This window comes from Mesoplodon mirus (genome assembly GCF_964341445.2).
Source record: "Mesoplodon mirus genome assembly, chromosome: 20".
In the NCBI taxonomy this organism is placed as follows: Eukaryota; Metazoa; Chordata; class Mammalia; order Artiodactyla; family Ziphiidae; genus Mesoplodon; species Mesoplodon mirus.
In genome coordinates this window covers 28,335,669-28,360,673 of record NC_138996.1, presented here as the reverse complement: position 1 = coordinate 28,360,673, position 25,005 = coordinate 28,335,669, and the positions used below count along the sequence as shown (strand labels likewise).

Here is a 25,005-nt window from a genome sequence, read left to right as displayed (position 1 = left end):
TATGCATATTCTTATACTCTCCCCGCCGCCTAGTCCTTTTTTACAGAAATTACTGCATACTGTCTATAGCATTCTGTGTTTCATCCTTTCCCACCTGATCATACACACTGGAGATCTTATCAGTTCAAGAGGGTCCTCCTCATTTGTTTTACAGCAAGTTGTGTTCCACTGTGTGGATGTATCAGTGTATCTAACCTATCTTTTTTATAGCTGCGTTGCTGTATTAAAAAACACTGCTGAGGTGAATAATTGCATATATACTTTTGTACATGTACGGGTGTTTGGGCTCCAAGACCTGAGATTGCTACTTCAAGAGTAAATAATTGGATAGGTATTGCCGGATTCTCCTCCACACGCCGTTGTGCGGTCCCACCAACGGGGGATACATTTCCCCACAGCTTAGCCAACAGAATGTTGTCAAACGAGGTCTTTTGTCCATCTGCTAGATGACAGATGATACCTTAGTTTAATCTGCATTTCTCTTGTGATGATTAAGATTTTCATCTGAGGTGTAAGGGACATTTGGTGTTTTTCTGTGAACTGTCTGTTCATGGCCCTTAGTCCATTTTTCTATTGGGTTCTTGGCCTTGGTATTTTTCTTTTTAATATTGAAGACTTCTTTATTTAGCAGAGATTAGAATGGGCTCTACTGTCAACGTACTACAGAACTATAGCTTTAAAAGAGTCTTAAAGGAGTTATTCATGTCACCCTGTACTCCTTGGAAACAGGAATCCCCTAGTCCCAATTAGAGAATTTTATTAGTTTTCTGACTTAAAATGTACATTCACTATAGAAATACTGGAAGAAATGTAAACCACTCATGTTTGCACTTTCTCATATTTCTTTTCTAAGTACATAAAACACAAAGGGGACTTCTTCCCCTGTCACAGCTCCTCTCCCAGAGCTGACCATCTGGGGACATCACAGGTTTTTTCCCATCCCCCCCCAGTTCTTCCCCCCACCCTCTATTCGCCCTACTAAAAATTTATGGGTTGAAATGATTCATTTCAGCAATATCCTTTACACTCTGCTACTCCCCATTCCTCAAAGCAAGGAAACAAACAAAAATATGGTCATATTTAGGGGCTGTGATCTCTGCAAACTTAGTATCCTTCCTGGCATCATGGTAACTTTAGAAATGGCCTTCTGGGAGGGACCTGGGAGAAAAGGAAGGCAGCTTATCCTATTCGGTAATTTGCCACCATCTCAAAGTATTTGATTAAAGCGTCCTGTTGCATCTTCTCTGGCCCTTCCAAATCAAGCACTTGGTTAAAAATATTTTAATTTCAGTGAGTAGCACGTCAGAAACAACAACAAAAACTCGAATGTGATGGTAATTTTAAGTTAAAATTCATATTTGGAAATAAAAATTCATAATAACAAATTTTTTATAAAATTGTCACACAGGGGCTTCCCTGGTGGCGCAGTGGTTGAGAGTCCGCCTGCTGATGCAGGGGACACGGGTTTGTGCCCCAGTCCGGAGGATCCCACATGCTGCGGAGCGGCTGGGCCCGTGAGCCATGGCAGCTGAGCCTGCGTGTCCGGAGCCTGTGCTCCGCAACGGGAGAGGCCACAGCAGTGAGAGGCCCACGTACCGCGAAAAAAAAAAAAAAAACTGTCACACAGGAACACACTTTAAGATATTTCACTGACTTAGAAAAAGTTACAGACATAGCCAAAACAAATAGCTTTCATTTATAAACATGAGTTCCTTTCTTTTAGCAAAAGAAGGCTCACAGGAAATGTCAGACTGAAAACCAGCGGGATACAGCGATGCAGGGACAGCTCAACATCCCCTGAGCTAGGAGGCTCCTAGCCTGCTCTCCCCGGCTCGGGGCCGTGCTGCTTCTCCTCTCTGGCCTTCAGTTTCCCTGGGCACCAAAGGAGGGAAGACTGAATAACTGCTAACATCCTGCATGCCACGGTCCTTTCATTTCAGAGAACCGTATATGATCATAACAGTATCATTCTCCTTTGATTATAAATGTCAACAAAATACAACTTAACATGCTCAAAAATTTTACTACAAAGAGTGCTATGATTTTCCCCATCCTTGGTAAAGGATGGTTGAGGACCCACATTATTAGGCCACACTCACTGCTTATATTGGAAAATGAGGAAATGCTAATGAAATTGCTTTTATGGGCTGACATTCATGGGTGGCAGAAAGGGACATTTCAGAAGGAGTGCAGGATTTGCCCTTCGGGAGTACTTCAGCTCCCAAAGCTTGGTGGCCAAGTGCACACGTGGCCACACCCATGTCTGCGTGCAGTCTGTCAAGGTCGCTGAGCACTTGTTATCGGTGAAGCGGAATGAGAGACCTCAGGATTTTCCCCCAACAACACTCCGAGCGTCTTGTAAATCATATTCATATTCATACACTTAAGCACTAACTTACATACTTGATTTCTGACAGGCCTCCCCCTCGGTGTAAAGTGAGAAGTGAATTGTTATTCAGTGTATCCGGTACAGTGGTAATGGTGCTAGCTGTATTTTATATAATGTGCTATCTGCAGAAAGGCAGATAAGAATTTAACATCCAGTTAAAAGCTGTCATTGAAAAAACTGAAAAAAAAAAAAAAGTGCCACCATTTTTATTATGACTCTCACCGTCTTTTGAAAATTTCCATTTCAGAGGTTTGATTTGTTTCACTTTCTTGGAGCTTCTTGCCTTGGGTGCATCCTCCACATACACCAGTACCTATGAAGAAACTAGCCAGCATTCCTTTTCCTGAAGCCCTAGCCTATGGCTCTGCTTCCGTCCCATAGGCTGCGCTGTGTCCCTGTTCAGGCTCAAGCCATCTTCTAATTACGAGTGCCCAGCTGACTGATTTACTGTTTCTCCCTCACACCTCACTGTGATTCTGTAAGTTGTATTTTAGTATGTTCCTATAGAATTTCTTCAATTCCTGCTGCTGTCAGTGTGATCAAAGTTTGAGGTTTTGCACAAGAGCCCTTCAGGTATTCTGTGGGAATGCGAGGCCCAGCAGCCGGTCGGAAGAGTTGCATTTCAGCACCTTATAGTCCTAACTGTCTCCCTCTATTAATGTTGCATTTAACCTGAGAGTCAACTTAGTTTTCTTGCATATTCTCAAGCAAAACATTTAGTTCCTTTTTCAATACTAAACATGATTTTTTCTTTTTTTTTTTAAACAACAAGACATGCTCGGGACAGACATCACAACACCGTGTGCTCAGATGAGTGATGTAAAAATACCATTGTCTTGTCTCCAAATGCTAATTCTAAGATCAAGGTCTTCAAGCATTTGACCATGCACATGGACCACCAAGCTCGAGGATACAGTATTCCACATCGTCATGTCTATAGTTTGACAAAAACCAGAACATGTTCTCTGAAACAAGAGCACTGTCAATATCACTGAAACACATTACAGCAATGTTAAATTCTTCCATAATTCCTTGAAAATCTGTAGCATAGCATAATCACTAAAACTTGCTAATTATGAGAGCTGTTAATTTACAGTCATTTCCTCTCATAATGACTGTACCATTATCCATTTTTATTTATTCTTCATTAAGTTCAATTTCAACTACCTGATTGTGTTTGAGGTAGCTTCACAGTAGTTTTATTGCTATGAAAGTGGCATGTTTCCATGTATTACCTGGGGGATTAGATTAGATTTAAATGAGAGAGGAAAATATAGTTTATCAGTCACACCACTTCCTCACTTGGCATACAGATTAAAAAAAAATCATCCATTTCTTCAGTGATTAAAAATACAGTTCTTTTGTGAGCATAGACACAATACAAGGAATCTGTTTCTTTGCATGAAAAGTAGAATCAGTGGAAAAGGACTCGAATTCTATTGCTACCTTTCGGTTAACCCGAGTGAGGATGTGCATAAGCTCAAGCTTGTGAGCATACTGTTTCATCATTGCACAAAGTGACTGGATGAACCAGGATCCGTCCTTTGAATTTCGCCAGGAATAGTAACCTACAAGGCAAAATGTAACCAAAATATCATGGATATCCAATGTTAGCTGATGTAATAAATTACGACATAATCATGAAGGTAAAAACAAGCATAAACATCCATAGGTATTATTAGCCATAAAAATAAATAAATAAATAAATAAATGACACCTTTGATTCCAGGGGAAAACAAAACAAAAACCAAATGGGTGCTTTATGTATACCTCTGCTTTGACAAGGAAAACAGTTGTGGACTAACTTCACCACTGAGTTACTGAGAATTTTACTTCCTGGGCTTCCCTTCCAATAGGCAAGAACAGGGTAATGCGCAGAAGATGCAAAAGCAAAGAAATAAAAAGGATCATTATAAGTAGCATCGTGTTGCAATCAGATTATTGGCTTACCCAAGAAATAACCTTTACATATGCACACACATTTCAGTGTCCTAAATTTGTCTACAGGGCATCTGAATAGAGTATAATGAACACATTATAGTATATTCAAAAGTCCCAAAAGGGGAAATAGTGTATTTATTGTTCTTTTCCCAGATTAACTATTGGATCCATTCCTTTTTTTCAGCTGTGCTGCGCGGCTTGTGGGACCTTAGTTCCCCGACCAGGGATAGAACCCGGGCCCGTGGCAGTGAAAGCACTGAGTCCTAACCACTGGACCACCGGGGAATTCCCTGGATCCATTGCTTTTAATTTGAAAGTACTTTATCTGGAAAGATGCCTGGAGGTTAAAAGAAATCACATTGACTATATTTAAAAACGTAATACTGTTTAAAAATACATTTGCCCTATATTTCCAAACTTTGTGACACCTTTAGTTATATAAGTAAACAACTGTATGATCAATAAATATTTATTTATATGATGACACGTATAATACAACCACAAAAAAATGGAGGTTGATAACCTATTCATAAATCCTTTTTAACTTTGTTTTCCCTCATTCCATTTCTACCTGCGCATATGCTATTCAGGCTTATCCTTTCAATTTCCTATCTTCCAAAGGATTCCTAGAAAACACAGTTCTCTCCTATTCCAGGAAGTGGGCAAAGCTCTGACTTGTCCTATGTTTTAATACAGTTTCCATGTGGTATCAAGTTCATGAATGACACTATGTAAGTATGCTTTCTTATAGATGCATATTTTCTAGCCCAACTTTGCTAAAGACAACTTTTTGAAACTTGTCTGTGGTTAATACAGACAAGTTGGCTTTTTTTTTTTTTAAATATATTTATTTTGGCTGAGTTGGGTCTTCGTTGCTACGTGCAGGCTTTCTCTAGTTGCAGTGAGCAGGGGCCACTCTTCGCTGCGGTGTGCAGGCTTCTCACTTTGGTGGCCTCTCCTGCCGCAGCGCACAGGCTCTAGGCATGCGGGCTTCAATAGTTGTGGCACGTGGGCTCAGTAGTTATGGCTCGCGGGCTCTAGAGCGCAGGCTCAGCAGTTGTCGCGCACGGGCCTAGTTGCTCCGCGGCATGTGGGATCTTCCCGGACCAGGGCTTGAACCCGTGTCCCCTGCATTGGCAGGCGGACTCCCAACCACTGCGCCACCAGGGAAGCCCCAAGTTGGCTTTTTATGGATATCAAAATCATGACAGCCTTTGGAACACACTCTTCATTGTTTAAAATCTACATATAACATTCAGTATTAGTAAGTTTCTTACCAGGTGCTGTAGAATATGCATACAAGAAGTCCGCCTCAACCGGTATTTTCTGACAGGCCATGTCATCCTCAACACCACTGTCTGTCTCGATACCACAGTCCAGTTCTGTGCCTCGGCAAGCCTAGAGGTTAGAAAATAAACATTTATTTAAAAAGTTAAAAAAAAAAAGAAAAAGAAACTAAACATTTATTTTAAAAAATATGTGTGTACATGTACAACTGTTATTTCTAAGAAATGCAAAGGCTCTGTAAAAATTGATGTTAATTATACAGAATCCTTTTGCTAGAAGTCTAAAATTAAAATTTATTCTCTATCTCCTAAGTGGTAGTTTAAATAAACAAAAAACTAACAATAGTTCAGTAGCTTCAGGGAAAAAAATAAATTTTTTTGATAATCCACAATTAAGTAAATTAATCCCTAATGAATCCTCAATAACCAAGTTGCTCAGTTATATATTACCTGAATAATGAAAAGTTTAGGTTTTCCAGTCAGACTTATACAACAATCCCCTCTGAAGAAACCTGTTAATTTTTTCAGATCAACAGGTCCATTTGTTCCAAAAATTTTTCCTTCCTCGCCATGGCTTAGAAGCACACAAATAAAACTGCTCCTTTTGCTATGATCTTCTTTAGAAACTGGGAAAACATTTACAAACAAGAAAAACAAACAGAAAACCAATGCAATTTTATTCAACCATTTCATACGCACTGTATGGGAATAAGATGAAGAAACCTGAGAACAGAACTAAGAGATCGTGTAAACCCAACTTGGGGCAGAGCCACACACCTCAAAGCACTCTAGTGAGTTGGTATGAATAACTTGTTTTACTTACATACAATATATAGAGTAGGATCGTGTACAGTTTAGTTCCACAGTTCTCATGCTTTACTTTTATATGTGTATAATTACAGCTAGATTGTAACATAAATTGGACGACGAAGGTCATTCTTTTCATTATTTCTTACCACTGTACATTAATTCCAAAATTTCTTCACATGTAAGATCATTTTTATTCCTAACTTCATATTTCAAGTTCGTGAAGGTTTCCCAGAGGTTTGCTGCATCTACGTCTGTACCAGACCGACATGCCATCCCTTGAACAGAAAAAGTTACTTTTAGTTGCATTAAAAAAAAAAAATTTTTGACTTAACCTGGTGGCGCAGTGGTTAAGAATCCGCCTACCAATGCAGGGGATATGGGTTCGAGCCCTGGTCCGGGAAGATCCCACATGCCACGGAGCAACTAAGTCTGTGCACCACAACTACTGAGCCTGCGTTCTAGAGCCCGCGAGCCACAACTACTGAGCCCACATGCTGCAACTACTGAAGTCCGCATGCCTAAAGCCCGTGCTCCTCAACATGAGAAGCCACCGCAATGAGAAGCCTGCGCACCACAACTAGAGTAAGCTCGTGTGCAGCAACGAAGACCCAGCGCAGCCAAAAATAAAAAATATATAAAAATAAATTTAAAAAAGACCCATAAACTGCTTTGAAATGAACTATTCAGTGATTCACACAATCTACAGTAAACTCTTCCTTGCAAATGCTAAGAAAATTCAATATTCTGATCGTGGTGACACAAAGTCTCTTTCATTTCTTAGCATATAAGACATTTCATAACATAAGCTGTTATAGTGTTACAGTCACAAAGACGTCTTTCACAGCTGCTTAGATAGTGAAAAACAAAAATGCCTAACAAGAGAGGTTTGGTTAAATAAATTAAAAGTCATTTATATAATGGGATACTATATTGCCACTGAAATTTTGTAGACAAAATTTTGCCATGGGAAGATGGTCACTTAAAAAAGAATAGGGGGCTTCCCTGGTGGCACAGTGGTTGAGAGTCCGCCTGCCGATGCAGGGGACACGGGTTCGTGCCCCGGTCTGGGAAGATCCCACATGCCGCGGAGCGGCTGGGCCCGTGAGCCATGGCCGCTGAGCCTGCGCGTCTGGAGCCTGTGCTTCGCAACGGGAGAGGCCACAACAATGAGAGGTCCGCGTACCGCAAAAAAAAAAAAAAAAAAAAAAAATATATATATATATATATAAAAAGAATAGGATCCTACTTTAAAGAAAAAATTATAAGTATATATATATGTATATAAAAACACACACACCCACATACATATTGTACATACACAAACACGCACATACCACCACACACACATATGTATCAATACACACCTCACAAACTCAGAGGAACTATTTCTTTGATTTCAAGTTCCCAACAATTCTAAGATACATTAGTACTTTCATAACACCTTTTCAGGAAAAACCCCACAAACCACTAGCCACTTTAGCACTGTTCATCAGGCATTCTGCTCTGTGTGGTTTCCATTAAGCCTTCTAACCACCATGAGACCGTTATCATGGCTGGCTTCATTTGCACAGATGTGGGAGCACAGAGGAGTCCAGGAACTCGGACAAAGTACTGAAGCTGGTGTGTGGACTGTACCCAGGAGTCCTGGGCTTTCCTCATGCCTTTACAAGCCTTCCACATACACGTACGGATTGACTGAACAGTGAATTCAGATTTAAAAATGCTAAAGTGCTGCCGGGGGAGGGCACACATTGAGTAAACTTAACACATATGCATAGAAAAAAGACTAGGTGTTTCTAGCTCCAAATTATTGTTGATTATCTGAGTAGTGTGATTAGGAGTGATTTCAATTTTTCTTTTGCTAATCTGTAATTTCTGAAATGTATATTATGGCCATATATTATTTTTATAAAATTAAAGTAAGCTCATCAAGGTTTTGACATTGGAAAGGCTGAGGACACCATGCAGCTGTGTGACAAGGTGACTGAATTCTGGTCCTGGTTTGTGAGCCACTTAGTAGTTGAACAAAAAATACCAGGCTGTCAGAGGCGGTTGTAAAACCTGGCCTTCAAATTTCAAAGCAGAAAAGGGGCTCACTCTAAGGCTAAAGCCAGACTACAGGCCTAAGTATTTTTTGGGGGAGAGTAGAACAATTTTCCCCCTCCCCCTTTAAAGATAAGTAAGTGGGCTTCCCTGGTGGCGCAGTGGTTGAGAGTCTGCCTGCCGATGCAGGGGACGTGGGTTCGTGCCCCGGTCCGGGAAGATCCCACGTGCCACGGAGTGGCTGGGCCCGTGAGCCGTGGCTGCTGAGCCTGCACGTCCAGAGCCTGTGCTCCGCAACGAGAGAAGCCACAACAGTGAGAGGCCCACGTACCGCAAAAAAAAAAAAAAAAAAAAAAAAAAGATAAGTAAGTACTCGGGATGTACTAGAGATACAACATACAATGTGATAAACATAGTTAACACTGTTGTATGTTACATATGAAAGTTTAAGAGAGGAAATCCTAAGAGTTCTCATCACAAGGAAAAAAGCTTTTTTCTAGTTTTTTAATGTTGTATCTATTGGAGTTGATGGACGTTCACTAAACTTATTGTGATAATCATTTCATGATCTATGGAATCGAATCATTAAGCTGTACACCTTAAACTTATAAGTGCTCTGTGAAATTATATCTCAATAAAACTGGAAGGAAAAAAAACATCCAGTAAGTTCAACAATGGAAAATTCTATGGGACGAGGGCATTATAACTAGCAACGTGAGGCAGAATACCTAATGGTTGAAGGTGGTATCTCAACTTAGAGCCGAAAGCAATACAAATGGTGCCATTCCGGTTGAGACACTCATTTTCAACTACTTTTTCCTCACTCCTTATTATGAATCTAACATCAAATCTGGCTTATCTTTCCAGTGTAATCTGGCTTCTTTCCCTTTTCACCAGCACTCTGGTAGATAGCCTCCTAAACTGAATCAGCAGATTCTAGTTTCTTTAACGAAAATTAATTCTAATACGATTAATATGCAAATTCAAAGAATTATCACAGCACCAATTTAAAAATGAAAAATGAAGAAACAGCCAAAGTGTTCATTCATATGGTAAATTATGCAAGTCAAGTGAACACTATATTTAGGGAATGGGATATTATATAATCATTAAAATAACAGATATGAAAATTATACAGCAACACAAAAAATGCTTATATTACATTAAATGGAACAAGCAAAATACAATATTGCTTACTATTATGGATAAAATTAAGCTTTGAAAGATACTGTCAAGGAAAAAATATCAAGTAATACAGTAAGATGTTAAATAGCTTTTTAGGATCGTGAGGGATTTTATTTTTTACATTCTCTTAAAAAAAACCTCTGAAAGTATTATTCAATTCAAGCCATACATAGTATAGAGACTGAGAATGGGATCTGGTGATCAGGCTATGGTGAACCTAACAGCAACTTCTACAGAGCGGTTGAGGTAGAAACAGAGAAAACAGGATCAAAGGGATGGAAGGAAGTGAAGATGGCAAGTTTAAAGTACGTGTTTTTAAGATTTAGGGAAGGAGACAAAAATCAGATCAAAGCTTAAGAGGCATCAGGGTAAAAGAAAGGTCTCTTTAAGGGTGGGGAGTCTGCTTTTCAGGGGAGGAAGAGAAAGTCAACAGAATGAATGAAGGCACAGGTGAAGTGGCACAGAAAGTGGATTCAGAGCACCAATGCTGAGTCCCAGTTCTGCTACTAAATCATCCGTGGGACTCTGTGCAAGGATTTTTAACCTTTCGGCACCTAATCGTGGTTAGTTTTCAGGGTTGCTCTAAGAATTAAATAAGACAATTTCTGTGAGGTGCCTTGCACAGTTCCTGGAATGGAAAAATACTTCTACTTACTATTTGTTGAGATCCTTCCATTAACATGAAAGAGGGAGCAGGAAGATAAAGAAGCAAGGGTTACACAGAAGTCAGGGCAGAAGAGATAAACATACAGATAGAAGAGGGAGAGATTTTGATGATGGGTAGAAGATTAAGAGTTCATGCTGAATTGTAGGACCCATAGGGTCCTGCTCTATCTCTACTTCATGGCTATTCTGTGTCGTTAGTTTACTAACTAATAACATCAATTCTGTTTTTTATACTACACCAAATATAAATGGTACAAATATTTGTAAAGGATTAAAAACTATCTTATGATACATACCAGTACTTTCATGAAAGTTCTTATTATTAATTATTATACATAAACCCATTTCAGGATAATCCATTTTGTAACTATAGTCCAAGGATATTCCAGAGTCCATTGATTTGCTTCCATGTAAGGTCTTTCTGTTTGGAAATCAAACAACAGTTTACAAAGAGAGAAATGACCAATGCTGCTGTTCACATTGACACAACTTCTCTAACACATAGGAACAGTTAACATTTGTTGAATATAATATGCCAGGTTGTGTGCAACAGGCTTTCCCTCACTAAAATTTCACAAAAAACCCATTTCACAAATGAGGAAGTGACCACTATGAGGCTGATGGTTATGCAGATACAGTGTCAGACCCAAGGCTGAAAGCATCTGTTGAACTTCAGAGTTCAGACTTTTAATCTCTATATTTTGCTTTCCTCTAAATTTTATTAAAATTTCATCAAATTCATTTTATACTTAAATTTTTTTAAACTTTCTAAAATATTTTATCCTTTAAGGTAAGAGTGAAATCATAAAAATTACCCTGAAATGATAGGGAAATCAAAAAAGGCAACTATGACTCAAAACACAATATTTATCACAATTCCTAAATTGTTCCTTAAACCCTGTGCGCTGAACAAACTAATAATTTATTGCTACATAGAATCACTGTTGTAAATAATTGAAAATACTTGTCTAAAGGTCACTTATTCAAAAACCTCTGTTATCTAGACCAGGGTCAATAAACTTTTTCTCAAAGCGCCAAATATTAAGTATTTTAGGCTGGCTGGCTGCCTGTACAGACTCTGCTGCAGCCCACTCCATCCAACTGGTGGAAGTCGCCCAGGACAATATGTAAACGAATGGGTGTGGCTATGCTTCAATAAAACTTGACCAAAACAGTCTGCAAACCTGACCCTTGAGCTGGACCAGGAATCAGGAAACAATAGCCAAACACTGATACCTAACGTCCATGTACCACACACTCAACCTGGGGGTATTTCACGTTATATGCAATTCTAAAAATATTGTTGGAAAAGGATAGTAAATTACTGTCTTTTAAATTAGTAAATTATGTTCTGTATGATAGGAAAAGGTAGGAAAATGTGTAAATCAGTTTAAAAGGGTTTAAAAAAAGGCAAGAAACCTCTAAAATGAGACTGCCTTTCAAAAGGTTAATTTCTAGGCAAATTCCTTTGCTTAACAAATACTGCAAAAATCTTTATCGGTAACCTGTTAATAGCTCTGCTGTAACAGTATTGTTTAGTACTAAAATTAGTTTATAATTCCCTGGGTGGTCCAGAATAATAATACTGGACCCCAGAAATAAACTTTTAGAATTAAATGTACCACAAGAGATCCCAAATGGATAATAACAGACATGAATTAAGAGTGTTTGAGCTCTATCTTTTCCCTTTCTCCATTTGCTGGTTATTGGAAGCATTAATGAGCAGAATATTCCAAAAAGGAAGACTGAGACAAAGAGTAAAAGATAATCTATAACCAGGCAATTCTTCCCCAGACTGAGAACTGGCATTTTATTTTAGCCTTAAAACTCACAAATAAACAGGAGGCCAGGGGCTTCCCTGGTGGCGCAGTGGTTGAGAGTCTGCCTGCCGATGCAGGGGACACGGGTTCGTGCCCCGGTCCGGGAAGAACCCACATGCCGCGGAGCGGCTGGGCCCGTGAGCCGTGGCCGCTGAACCTGCGCATCTGGAGCCTGTGCTCCACAACGGGAGAGGCCACAACAGTAAGAGGCCCGCGTAACGCAAAACAAAAAAAAAAAAACAGAAAAAAAGAAAACAGGAGGCCAAAAAACTCCCCCAAACACAAAACCTCTCATCCTGCACAGAGGTTTGGAGGGTGCATCTGCTTCTCCTGGGTCATCCTTCTGCTACTAGGGTAGGGTTTCTGACTACACATCAGGCACCCTCCAACCTCCCCGCAGTTCCGTGAAAGTTTTATTTTAAGGAGGAGATTCAGAGAGGATAATGTATAGCCATGCAAATGTCACACGAGGTAGGAAGTCACCTGGGCCTCTCTGGCTTGAAAGCCCATATTCTTTCTGCTTCCTCAAAGTTTGCTGTATTACATACACCCATCTTTCTCTGCTTGTATGAGATTCCATTTAAATACTCACGTCTGTGAAGTTTTAATGGATTTCGAATCCACTGAATTTTCATTGTTCTCCATGGATACTTTTATTAACTAGAATATAAAGAAAACAGATGTTAATCAAAATCAGTCATTATAAGATCACTGCATTAATTATTCCAATGATTATTTCTCTAAATAAACACAGTATATGGATATTTTCATATTAGCAGTACCATCACTCTCCCAGCTTCACCTCTACTGTTCAAGGCTTCTGTGAGTCAAACCTGAGAACAATCCTTTGTAAAGGTATGTGTAAGGTCACCCATTTCTCTGTCTCTTTCGTTTTTAATTGAGCTATGAAGTACACAGTGCACAGACAGGAAGTGTGCAGCCTGATAATATTTTTACATTTGGATACCCCACCAGATCAAGATACACACTGCAACTTGTTTCTATTACGACAGATCTGGTCATTGGTAAGAACTCTGCCTTCCAACTCAACACAGTTAAAACAAAAACAAAAAACGGTCTACCTCACATAACACTATTCTACAATGCTTAGATTCCCAAGAGATTCAGCACCAGGAAGTTCCAAACCTCCACATAACCTTTACTCTTAAACTAGACGTGAAAATCCCACTTTCTCATTTAAGGTGGTGGACCGGCTTTAGGAAACCTGGAAGTAAAAACTAAAGTTCCTGCTTTCATTCTTCTGTCAGACAATTCTGTTTACCGCCCACAGCGAGTGAGTCCTTCTAATCAAAGCATCTCTCACTTACGGAGCATTTATTATACAGCGGGTACTGTGCTAGGCATCTTATCTTTTATTTCCCCAACAACCTGAAAAGTCAGGAAACCCAGCTCCTAGTGATTACGTGACTTTGTCCACAGACGCAAAGCTCCGTGATGGAGGCCCTCTTCTCCCCACTCTCCTCCACTGCCTCCTAAGAAGCCAGGTCCTTACTACCTGTCTGGAGTTCTACCACGTCTTCTCTAGCTTCCCCAAAGCAAAGGTACGTCTATGGCAAGCTGCCTCCCTAAGTAAAGAGTACAGAAAAACAAGGACAAGACATTTTCCTCCAGCCTCTAGAAGTCCTGCCTATCTCAAAAATTCCAATCAAAATAGAACTTTTAACCTAACTCCCACGCTAAAATCAGAAATCTTAAAAGAATACACACCCCATCAACAGGACTCACTCAACCACAAAAGGCTTTACAGAAAGTCCTAGGCTCCCTCCCCCTTTTTAAATTTAAATTTTTAAAATTATGATAAAATATACATAAAATCTATCATTTTTTTTTTTTTCAGTATGCGGGCCTCTCACTGTTGTGGCCTCTCCCGTTGCAGAGCACAGGCTCCGGACGCGCAGGCTCAGTGGCCATGGCTTACGGGCCCAGCCACTCCGCGGCATGTGGGATCTTCCCGGACTGGGGCACGAACCCGTGTCCCCTGCATCGGCAGGCAGACTCTCAACCACTGCGCCACCAGGGAAGCCCAGAAATCTGAATTTTTTTTTAATTAATTTATTTATTTTTGCTGTTGGGTCTTCGTTTCTGTGCGGGGGCTATCTCCAGTTGTGGCAAGCAGGGGCCACTCTTCATCGCGGTGCGTGGGCCTCTCACTATCGCAGCCTCTCATTGAGTAACACAGGCTCCGGATGCGCAGGCTCAGTAGTTGTGGCTCACGGGCCTCGTTGCTCCGCGGCATGCGGGATCCTCCCAGACCAGGGCTCGAACCCGCGTCCCCTGCATTAGCAGGCAGATTCTCAACCACTGCGCCACCAGGGAAGCCCCAGAAATCTGAATTTTTTAAGACTAGTATTTAAAACAGTTTCTATCTGATAAGGATTTCTCAGGAACAAATACTATGACATATTTTGTTCCCTTTGTTTTTTTTTTTAAACCAATGATGACGGCTTTATGAAGTCATGTGGCAGGGTCAACAAACTCACACTTTTACATAAACAAGAAATAAACCCCTTCCTTTAAAGTCTTTCACAGAATCGTACCTGATCCACCATGCCAGAATTAATCTCTTCCACCTATATATTTACTTAGCACGTAATTAGAACCCTTCTTGTATTTTCATTTTATCCTGTTTTGGATTTTTTTTTTTAATTAATTAATTTTTGGCTGCACTGGGTCTTCGTTGCTGTGCACGGGCTTTCTCTAGTTGCAGTGAGCAGGGACTACTCTTCATTGCAGTGCATGGGCTTCCCATTGCGGTGGCTTCTCTTCTTGCGGAGCACGGGCTCTAGGCCCTTGGATTTCAGTAGTTGTGGAGCACGGGCCTAGTTGCTCCGTGACATGTGGGATCTTCCTGGACCAGGGCTCGAATCCATGTCCCTTGCACTGGCAGGCGGGTTCTTAACCACTGTGCCACCAGGGAAGTTCTGGATTGCTTTTTATGTGTGTGTATTTGTTACTCTCATAACACCATGACATAGTGATGGTTTTTCCTCTCTCAATTCCACCAGTAAGCAACAAGCATGCTATATGCTGGTCCCACTGGATTCTTTGAACGGTTTAAAAATAATTTTCTCTCAGGGTCTTCACACTTGCTATTCCCACTACCTGGAATACTAGTCTCACTGATATATTATGTTATATAATATTATATAAGATAATATGACTTATTTTGCTCAGGTCTCTATTGAAAGGTCACCTCTCCCAGATGTCTTCCCTCATCCTATTTCACTTTCTTTCTTTTTTTTTTTTTTTTTTTTTTTTTTGCAGTGCACAGGCCTCTCACTGTTGTGGCCTCTCCCGTTGTGGAGCCCAGGATCCGGACGCGCAGTCTCAGCGGCCATGGCTCACGGGGCCAGCCGCTCCATGGCATGTGGGATCTTCCCGGACCGGGGCATGAACCCGTGTCCCCTGCATTGGCAGGCGGACTCCCAACCACTGCACCACCAGGGAAGCCCTATTTCACTTTCTTTACCCTGCTGATATGCAATCAACAAGGATCCTGGAACAGAAATCTTGAGGAATTGCTGAGACAGAAAGTAGGAAATATCAGAGAAAGATTCCTGAGGTGATGGGAATGATTTTGGGAAATTGAGCTGAGAGAACATTAGAAGTGGAACAGAAGTGGGTAGAAGTGGAAGGAAGGAGAATTTTAGGGTCATCTCTTGGTGAGCTGCCTTTGGAGCAGTTGAGGGATTGTCCCTTTCTTTTCTTATGGTTGGCTGAATAGTGAGTAGTCAGAGTATTTCCCCGCAGGTTTTAAGGAATAAAAGTGTACATTGAAACCTGGTAAACAGAGTACCCACATTAGCAAATAACACAAACTGGAGTTTGGCACCCAACTTGTTTGCCAAACCCAACTGATTTGGCACAACTCCGAAGATAAGTCCAGCCATCCCAGTGTCCCATCACAAGCAACAGAGGCAGACAGAAAAAGGGAATAACCAAGAAATCACTGACTATTCAAGAAAAACTGGCACCATGAAAGAGACACCAAACTCAACAAAAATATTAAAACAAACAGAAAAAGAAGTAATTATGAGTTCTTCTGAGCCTACTGTGTGTAATTTAAAAACTAGAAACACCGGAAATCAGCGAGAAGGCAGATAATGACTAGAACAAAAAAGTCATTGCTCAATTTTGGGTTTCAAAAGAGAGATTTAAATTCCAAGACAGACAATAGTTTGAAAGCCAAACATATTTGACTTTAGTTGAAAGAAAAGGTTGTCTGCTGCCAGTGTCCTTGTCCTCACAGTGAGACACAGCCGCCGCCACCCACGCCCCCACCCCGCCTCTGCAGGAGACCCTCCACCACTAGCAGGTAGGTCTGGCTCAGTTTCTAATGGGGTCACTCCTCCTTCCCCTGGGTCCCGATGCGCACACTACTTTGTGTGTGCCCTTCAAGAGTGGAGTCTCTGTTTCACCCAGTCCTGTCAGCTGACCTTCATATACTACTGAAAATTTATATAATGATAAATAAAATCCTCACTGCATCAGACTTGCGCACATTTGCTTTCTGCTTGTCACCATCTGCTTTTCCCACATGAAAGCACCAAATCCACACGCTTGGGCGCAGAGCTTTGGTTCCTGCAGAACTTACTTAAGAGTTAACTCAGCATTACCTCACCTCCATTAGCTAATGCCTGGCTGAATATAAGTTATTCTGGACACGGTGATCTCATCTCAGAGGATAAAAAAAACTGTCCCCCAAGGGAAAAAAATGCCCTATATGATGACGAGAGTTTAAGGTCTTAGAACACTTTCATTTGACAAAACACAAATAGGAAAATATACAATAGGGCTTAAAAAATATATATATTGTGTGTGTGTGTGTGTATATATATATATGATGAATTACTACTCAGCCAGAAAAGAGAATGAAATTTTGAATAAATCCATAAACAGAAAATAAATTAGTGGTTGCCTAAGTTTATGGGTTTGGATAGAAATTGGGGATGACTGCTGATGGTTATGAGGTTTCTTTTGGGGTGATAAAAATGTTCTAAAATTGACTGTGGTGATGGATACATTACTCTGTGAATATACTAAAACCCACTGAATTCTATAGTTTAAATTGATAAACTGTATAGTATGTGAATTATGTCTCAATAAAGCTATTTAGAAAGTAAAAAAAAATAATAAAAATAACAAATATATTGTAGCACAGCAGTGGACTGAACACTAATTGCTTCTTAGTGTACTGAGTATGTAATTCTTTCCATCAGTTCAGGATGCTGATGATAATAAATTTCTAAACATATATTGGGTCCCAGAGAAGTTCTAAGTAGATCAATTGGCATTAGATGGCAACCTGGAACCTGGGTCTTAGGATCAGGTCTCTGAGTTCCTAGATCCCTTTAATACTTGCCACTGAAGCTACGACAGCCAAATTTTTCAAAAGTTAAAAAATGTTGTCAGTAGAAATTTACTGTCACTCTAAAATACATAAGGCTTTCAGGCTGTGTTTTCCTAAAGTGAAAAGTTGCAATGATTTCCCAATTTTTTATTGTGGTTAGCCAACTAAAGGGACCGTTGCATAATGCCACAATGAAGTTAAGCAGAATAAATTATCTACAGAGTTCAAAGAGAGAAATAAAAATTGATTTCTAAAACTGAAATTTCTATATGAAGTTACAAAGTATCAACATTTTAGGAAAAATAACCAACAACCTGTTATTAAAAATGGCTTGAGGGAGGGAGGGAGACGCAAGAGGGAAGAGATATGGGAACATATATATATATGTATAACTGATTCACTTTCTTATAAAGCAGAAACTAACACACCATCGTAAAGCAATTATACTCCAATAAAGATGTTTAAAAAAAAAAAAAAAGGCTTGAGGACTTCCCTGGTGGTGCAGTGGTTAAGTCTGCCTGCCAATGCAAGGGACAGAGAGAGGTTCGAGCCCTGGTCTGGGAAGATCCCACATGCCGCGGGGCAACTAAGCCCACGAGCCACAACTACTGAAGCCCGCACACCTAGAGCCTGTGCTCCACAACAAGAGAAGCCACCGCAGTGAGAAGCCCGCGTACCGCAATGAAGAGTAGCCCCACTCGCCGCAACTAGGGAAAGCCTGTACGCAGCAACAAAGACCCAATGCGGCCACAAATAAATAAATACATAAATTTATTTTTTTTTTAAATGGCTTGAAAGTTGTGCCTATGGTAGAGATTTCAAAATGAGATATTACGTTAGGATAACCAGTTTAAGTTATTCCTACTTAGTTAACCTGTCACCCATCAGTGGGTTTTTCTTGGTGCCTGTCCTATGAGGAAACTGCAGTAAGGTCTAAAACCTGGCCTTTGCCCTACCAAACGAGTTTTAAATCTCAAGATGAGACATAAGAACCAACATCACTTACTTCTGAATCATCTCCACAAATACGAGTATCTTCAAAAAAATTATAAGTAAAAATTTACCAAAACAGGTAGCCAAAGAAAAGCCCAAAGAATCATAACACAATATGTGATTTGAGTGTTGTGTAATAACAGGTCCTCTTACTGTTGGCTAATAGGGGCTAGACTCTGAGCTAAAAGGTACATTTATCTATGCATGTGTTCATTATTTACATATTTCTAGTTAGTCCTTCCAACGATGCTTTGAGGCATAATGAGATTTCCATTTTATAGTTCAGTTGACTGAGGCTGAAAGCAGTTAAGTAACTTTTAAGTGGCAGAGCCTGGATTCAAACTCAGATCTGTCAGCTTCCCACACTTCTACATGGCTTAGTTCTACAAAGGAGGGGTAATGCTATCAATAATTTCAAGCAAGGAAACAAAAATCCACAACCTAGAAACACTAAGATGAGAGAGGAAGCATACATAAACATGATAGAAACTGACTGCAAGGACAGTGAAATAGGATAAAGTGCACTCATTCCAACGCACGAAGAAACCAGGAATGATGTTTATGGTGTTTTGGGTGCCCCTGGGTAACTTACTTCTAAAAGTAAGATTACTCTATTAAGCATTTAGGATGTCATTCAGACACTTTTTTCTATGTCTCTATTTGCCTCTAAAGGAGAGGTGAAGCCTTTTCACCATGACTTGTGGGGAGATTAGTCAGTCCTCTCTCAGTATCCATAGAAGATTGGCTCTAGGACACACCCCCTTCCTCCTCCTTCCAGGGATACCAAAATCTGCAGATGCTCAAGTCCTTTATGTACAATGGTGTAGGAGAAGTGGCCCTCCAGATCTGGTTAAGAACCTACAGACAAGGAGGGTGGCCCATCCTTTGGCCAAAGAACTTGAAAAACATCGGGATTCTATTTATTACCAATTAGAGTGGACAAAGTCTCAAAAGCAGTCATGTTTCCAGATTTGGTAAGTGAAACAGAAAGAAGAAAATACTTTTTACACAACAGTTTGGATAAGAGGAGATTTCTGCTGTGACGTACTAGAGGTTTTATTGAAATCGTTTCCCATCTGGTCCCTGCATTTCTTTGGGAAGAGTCACCAAACCGGATATTGTCATTGGGCCTGGTAAAAGTCAGACTTTTAATATTTATTTTGTAATAAAGGAGGAATCTCACACATGGCAAGTAAAATTAAATACAGGAGAAACTTACATAAGCTCAGTTGTGTCACACCAACAAAACCATTCTTTCTTTTTCTCTGGCAAGGACCGCACCACCAGGAAGACACAGACAGGAGGGCTTCCCCACCATTCAAAAGCCACAAGCCAGAAAGGACACAATGCTTACTAAGTGCAAGGGGCCTGTTTCCCTCACCTGAAGTCTTGTCCTAAGATGGTATCTCTGGAGGGGCAGGAGAAATGGGAAAGTCCTTGCAGACCTAAACATTGTGTTAGGAAATAAATGTAGAATGAAGGATCTTGGATGCCCTTTATAAAAATTATAGATAACCTGTAAGGCCTCCTCCCTCCCACTGAGAATCACTCCTCTGTAGAAGGGATTCAGTTTTACAACCACCTGCCAGAGAAGGTCTGAACTGCGAAAAGCCAGGGTCAGTAGTATTTATTTATTGGTCACTTGTACCATAACAATTGACTGAACACCAACCGTGTGCAGAGTTGTAAACCCTGACTGTTTGAAGTAGTGGAGACCAAGATCCAACCCCTATGTGTGACTCGCACCAGAGCTCACTGTATTCAAAAGTGGCTCAACAAGACAGGTGCCAGTGTTCAGGACAAAACAGATAACTTTATTTTACTCTACCCTAATGCAGAAACTCTGTAAGCAACTTGAAGATCAAAATAGGGAGAGAATTAACATTACTTAGAGATTTACAAGGCACTGTCACAGACATTATCTCATTTTATCCCTATAATAACCCTGTGAGGTATGTATATTACTCCTGCCTAATTGATGGATGAAATAGGAAGTGTTGCCCTTGGGATGTGGCCTCGGGTCCTACGACAGCATAACTATCCCATTACATTTGTATTTGTTAAATGTGTACACGACAGTATCTAACAGTCTAAGGATTCCACATCTTTTTTTAGATCCAACACCAGCGCTTCCCATCTTCCAGGCAGAGACTAAAGAACTATCTGATACCAGGCACCAGAACTGACCTAACGCCATTCATGAAACTGAAGACTGCTTTCCAGCATCAGAAGGGGGATGAACCAATAGGAGATGGTGTTAAATTGGATTTGAAAGCAAAACAGAAAAGAAGCATTGTAATTGCCTCTATCAGATGTCAGTCTCTTAAAATCGCAGGAGGTAAGACTTTTTTTTTTCAGGATAGCAAAAGCAAATCTGATGTAATTGGATACAATGTTTCACTTCTTTCTTACTGGGAACAGGTTTTATTGCTACACTCCAATAAACTGTTCATTCCTTCATTCATTAAAACACATTCTAACTTTCAAAAGCCTTCATTGCAAAAGAGCAAAGCAAAACCATCAGGTTGGGATAGGGATGATTTAAGCTTTGTATTTCATTCTTAGAGATCACGTAACTACCATACATTCAAAGTGGCTGAGCGCATTTTGACACAGGCTGGTCTATGCAGCTTGCTGAGCACCTCCTAATACGAACCTGCATAAACACATTGTTACAGCAACTCTGCATTTCAACTCTACCATTCCTTTCTAGTCCGCATCATTTAATTATAATTTGCTAAGCAACCTTAAAATAGGATTTTTTTTCTACATAGGGCATAATTATTAAAAAGCATAATACCGTAGTATTGGCATTCATTTGTGCCAGGCCCCAAATATGGGGAAAGACAATACGGAACAAGATAACAAGAAAAACACAGTTCCTTGTGGAATTTGCTTAGGAGCTAATAGGGGAGAGTGTAAAAATAAGCAACTGCAAAGGCTATGACACTTTCCTCTTAGGATGAGACGGATGCCAAAGGAACACATAATAGCTAGACTTAACCTTGAAATGTTTAATGAGAACAGAAACATAAATAGGAGTTCCTCAAGCAAGTGTGTGGTGATGGGAAGAGAGAGAGAATGCAAGACTGTTCCAGGCAGAGAACAGTTAGTGTTAAGATCAGCATGGCTCTGCAGAAAGTGAAACGGTGCCATATGAAAGATTAGGCAGGGGAAGGGGACCAAGGAGCCAACCTATGCTTGGCTTTGTTAACGGTGTTAAGGGACTAGGTTATCCTATGACCAAAGGAACAGCTTTCTGGATTTTTATTCTGTAAAGATCCCTCAGCCTGTGCTATAAAGAATGGACTGGAGAGGGGCCAGAGGGGCCTCCTGTAGCCAGGTGAGAGCTTAGGGTGGCTTAAATCTGAGATGGAGAGAAGGGGCCAGATCCAGTGGATATTTAGGAGGGCCGGGAGGCTTGGCGGCTAACTGGAGGAGCCGGGAGAGGAAGCTGATAAGGTTGGTTCCCAGTTTCTTGGCTTGGGAGCCACTTATTGAGAACTGGGAAAGAGGCAGCTGCCTTGGGAAGTAAGGCTTGAGAGCACACCCACTGAAAACAAGAGTGACTAAGGCACTCTTATTCAGCATGGGCTGAGGGGATTTCAAAGCCTAAGGGATTTGGGCCATGGATACACAGTCACCCGCAGGAGCTAGAAGGATGCATGGAGGCCTTCAGGTCAGAAAGTGAATAGGAGTTTAATACTTGAAACTACCTCTTTGGAAAGCGGAGTCACCCGTCAACCTGATAATACCTAGACAAAGAAGGCAGCAGAGACCAAATCCTCACCAGCAATGGGAGGATAAGCCCTGAGGGCCAGAGCCCTTAGGACAGCACCAGCCCGCCTCCTGCCCTCAGGTCATCTTTTCTCCACGCCCAGCCTCCTCACCACCTTCCCGATTAAAATTTCAGCCTTCGATCCCCGCTGCCTCCCGCTCCCGGGTCCGACCTCCTACCCCCCGGCCTCAGCGCCTCCGCCTGGGCCTCCCGCGCCTCTCCTCCCCAGGTTCAGCGACCCGTGTCAAGCCTCCTGCTACCAGGCTTCAGCGACCCGACCCGGGTCTCCCGACACCCCCCATTCTCGGCCCGGCCACCTGTCCCCCGGGCTCGGCGTCTCCGGCTGGGTCTCCGCTCCCCAGCCTCCCGCTATCCGCCCTCCACATCCCACGCGGATCTCCCACCACCCCCGGCCCAGCCTCTCGATCCTCGGTCCGGCCTCCCGTCCCCCAGGCTCGGCATCTCCAGCTGGATCTCCGCTTCGCAGCCCAGCCTCCCGTCCCCGGGCCGGGTCTCTCGATCTGCGGGCTTCAGGGCTCGTCCTCGCCCCCGTGGTCGCGCCAAAACAAAGGATCCGCCGCCCGGACCAGGCACGTCTCCTCCGTCTCCCCGGGGCAGCTGCAGGCCGGTGCAGGCCCCCGGGGCAGGCGCTGAGCTTGGGAGAGTGGAAGGAACCAGCCCAGGGCCTATGGCGCCAAAGCGAGAAGCGTCGAGGGCATATCTCACCTCTCAGCCCCCACGCCACAGGCACCAACTCGCTCTGCTGGGCTCGGTTCCTGCTCTGCTTCCGCCGCAGCCGCGCTCAGAGGTAGGAGCCCGAGCAGCCCCGCCCCCCTCTGGCCCCACCCCGGTCCCGCCCCTCAGTTCCGCGAGCTCCGCGCCGCGCCGACACGTCCTTCGGCCCCGGCTCCCTCCGCCCGAGAACACCGCCCCCTCACAGGCCCCGCCCCGCCCGAGAACACCGCTCCGCCCGAGAACGCCGCCCCCTCACAGGCCCTGTCCTGCCCGAGAACACCGCTCCGCCCGAGAACACCGCCCCTTCACGGGTCCCGCCCCGCCTGAGAACGCCGCTCAGCACGAGAACACAGCCCGAGAACACACCTCACTCACGGGTCCCGGGAGCTTCTGGCTTCCAGGCACGCTTCCGGGCCATTCTAGGCCCTTCCCGGCCTCCGCTCCCTTTCAGTCCCCGTCCTGCCCCAGAACGCTGTCGTCTCTCGGGCCCGCGCTCTCCCCACTTCCCGCCCCAGCCCCGCCCCCGCGCCAGGTTTGAAGACTCGGTCCCGCCACAGAGGGTGGGTCGCGTGTCCTGCCAGCTGCAGAGGACCCACGGCTTCCCGCCCACAGGGAGCGTCTCTGGAGGTAAACGGAGGGAAACCCGAAGGCCTCGCCGGGCCCCGGGGGCAGGGAGAAGGGAGTCACGGGCGGGCCCTGCGGGAGGACGGTGAGCGGGTCGCGGCCTGCCGGTAGTCCCCGCTTCCCCTCGGGCGACCGGAGGCCTTCCCTTACGTCACCCCGAATTCCCTGTCCCGAAACCAAAAGCTTTAACCGCCCTGCTGGGCCTCCTCCTGTCTTGGGTCACGAACCCTTTTCAGACTCTGAGTCATTTTCGCAAAAGAATGTACCAACCCAATTGAGCACGAAATTCTCCATCAAATTTCAAGAGGTTCAGGACATTCTGACAAGTCAGGGGCCCCAGGTGAAGAACTCGCCCACTTCCAGCACTTTTGTTTACTTGGGTATAAGTGAGGGCGCTGGTTTGTTCACAGATACACATCGTTCTGAGTGTGGCTGCCGCTCCCTGAGTGCTTATGTGTGTTCTCACGTTGTGGCAATGCATTTTCTTTTTCTTTCAGCAACCCCTGCAGGTAGTAATTCCAGTTTCCACCCGGGCTTAATTAAAAAGGCTAAGTAGTTTGCTCTTGTTAAGGGCTACACGAGTTAAACTCAGATCCTAGGAGTAAAACCTAGGCCTTTATCCCTGCCACGTTGAGAGAGGACCAGTGTTTGGCAGTCCTTTTTCTGCTGCAGTAAAACTGAAGAATAGGACCCACTCCCAACCTGCACGGTGGTTGGCATGCAGTTATTTGTAAGGCAGGCACTAGTGTACTAGTTTTTTTTTAACTAGTCCTATTACCCCGTAGTGATGCTCAAACCCCTTCCTGTGCTAAACTTTCTTACCAAAATTATGCTCTAGTTAAAGCAGCGGCAGCAGCAGCGGTTTTCTGGTTTTTGTGTAAATTACACTTATTAGTTTGGAGAAACTTTAATTATAGTAAAGTAGCTGGCTAGAAGCAATGTGGGAAGTTTTCTTTCTACAGAGGTGTCTCAGAGACACCTGAACCTGATCTGGGCCTGGGAGGGGAAGACTTCTGGAAGGGTGAGCGGGGCATTCCAGGGGAGGGAAACATGCGGGAGGGCTCTTGGAGTGGGCCAGGTGCAGGCAATGGTCATCATCATTCACTTGGTGAGCAGGCTGAACAAGAAGAAGTCGAATGGGTAAGTGGTTGAGGGCCAGATTCTGGAGAGTTTGGACTTCTTGAGGTAAGCTTTAGCGTGCCTTAAGTGATGCTCTGAATCATTAATGAGTGTCCCTAGGAAAAACTATGAACATGGTCTTTTTAAAATTTATCGGCGTATAGTTGGTTTACAGTGTTAATGAGCTCGTTTCAGGTGTAGAGCAGTGATTCAGTTACGCATATATTCATTCGTTTTCAGATTCT

The 25,005-nt window shown here is 42.6% G+C and overlaps 2 protein-coding genes and 1 long non-coding RNA gene across 11 annotated transcripts in view; 2 read left to right on the top strand and 1 right to left on the bottom strand.

Moving 5' to 3' along the window:
* LOC309795763 overlaps positions 1 to 1,815 on the top strand; it is a 46,905-nt gene extending 45,090 nt beyond the window's left edge. The window contains exon 4 of the long non-coding RNA XR_014292355.1: positions 1,724 to 1,815. This is a non-coding gene — a long non-coding RNA (uncharacterized lncRNA). The remainder of the gene's footprint in view (positions 1 to 1,723) is intronic.
* On the bottom strand, positions 1,339 to 23,098 carry CASP3 (caspase 3). 2 transcript variants are annotated; one of them, XM_082608487.1, is made up of 8 exons: positions 23,009 to 23,074; positions 19,886 to 19,949; positions 12,733 to 12,800; positions 10,617 to 10,741; positions 6,573 to 6,701; positions 6,067 to 6,242; positions 5,608 to 5,728; positions 1,339 to 3,957 (listed from the first exon to the last, which is right to left on the bottom strand). In XM_082608487.1, exons 3-8 carry the CDS (start codon positions 12,783 to 12,785, stop codon positions 3,734 to 3,736), a joined length of 828 nt encoding a protein of 275 aa, XP_082464613.1. In that variant the 5' UTR covers positions 12,786 to 12,800; positions 19,886 to 19,949; positions 23,009 to 23,074; the 3' UTR covers positions 1,339 to 3,733. The 2 variants fall into 2 exon arrangements, with proteins under 2 accessions (XP_082464613.1, XP_082464612.1); XM_082608486.1 differs by lacking the exon at positions 19,886 to 19,949 and having other exon boundaries at positions 23,009 to 23,098.
* Positions 23,099 to 23,311: 213 nt separating this feature from the next.
* The window catches only part of PRIMPOL (primase and DNA directed polymerase), a 59,589-nt gene continuing 57,895 nt past the window's right edge, over positions 23,312 to 25,005 (top strand). For 5 of the 8 annotated variants that reach the window (XM_082608476.1, XM_082608478.1, XM_082608482.1 and 2 more), the window contains exon 1: positions 23,313 to 23,644. The gene's annotated coding sequence lies outside the window, so the exon portion shown is untranslated. Of the gene's footprint in view, positions 23,645 to 25,005 lie in introns of all 8 variants that reach the window. The other 3 variants (XM_082608481.1, XM_082608480.1, XM_082608479.1) reach the window with 2 other exon arrangements.

Coding starts and splice junctions, on each gene's coding strand:
- CASP3 (XM_082608486.1), bottom strand. CDS start 12,785: ATGGAGAACAATGAAAATTCAGTGGATTCGAAATCCATTAAAACTTCA. Junction 10,742..12,732: donor TCCATTAAAACTTCACAGAC/GTGAGTATTTAA, acceptor ATTTCCAAACAG/AAAGACCTTACATGGAAGCA. Junction 6,243..6,572: donor TTTGGAATTAATGTACAGTG/GTAAGAAATAAT, acceptor ATGTTTTCCCAG/TTTCTAAAGAAGATCATAGC.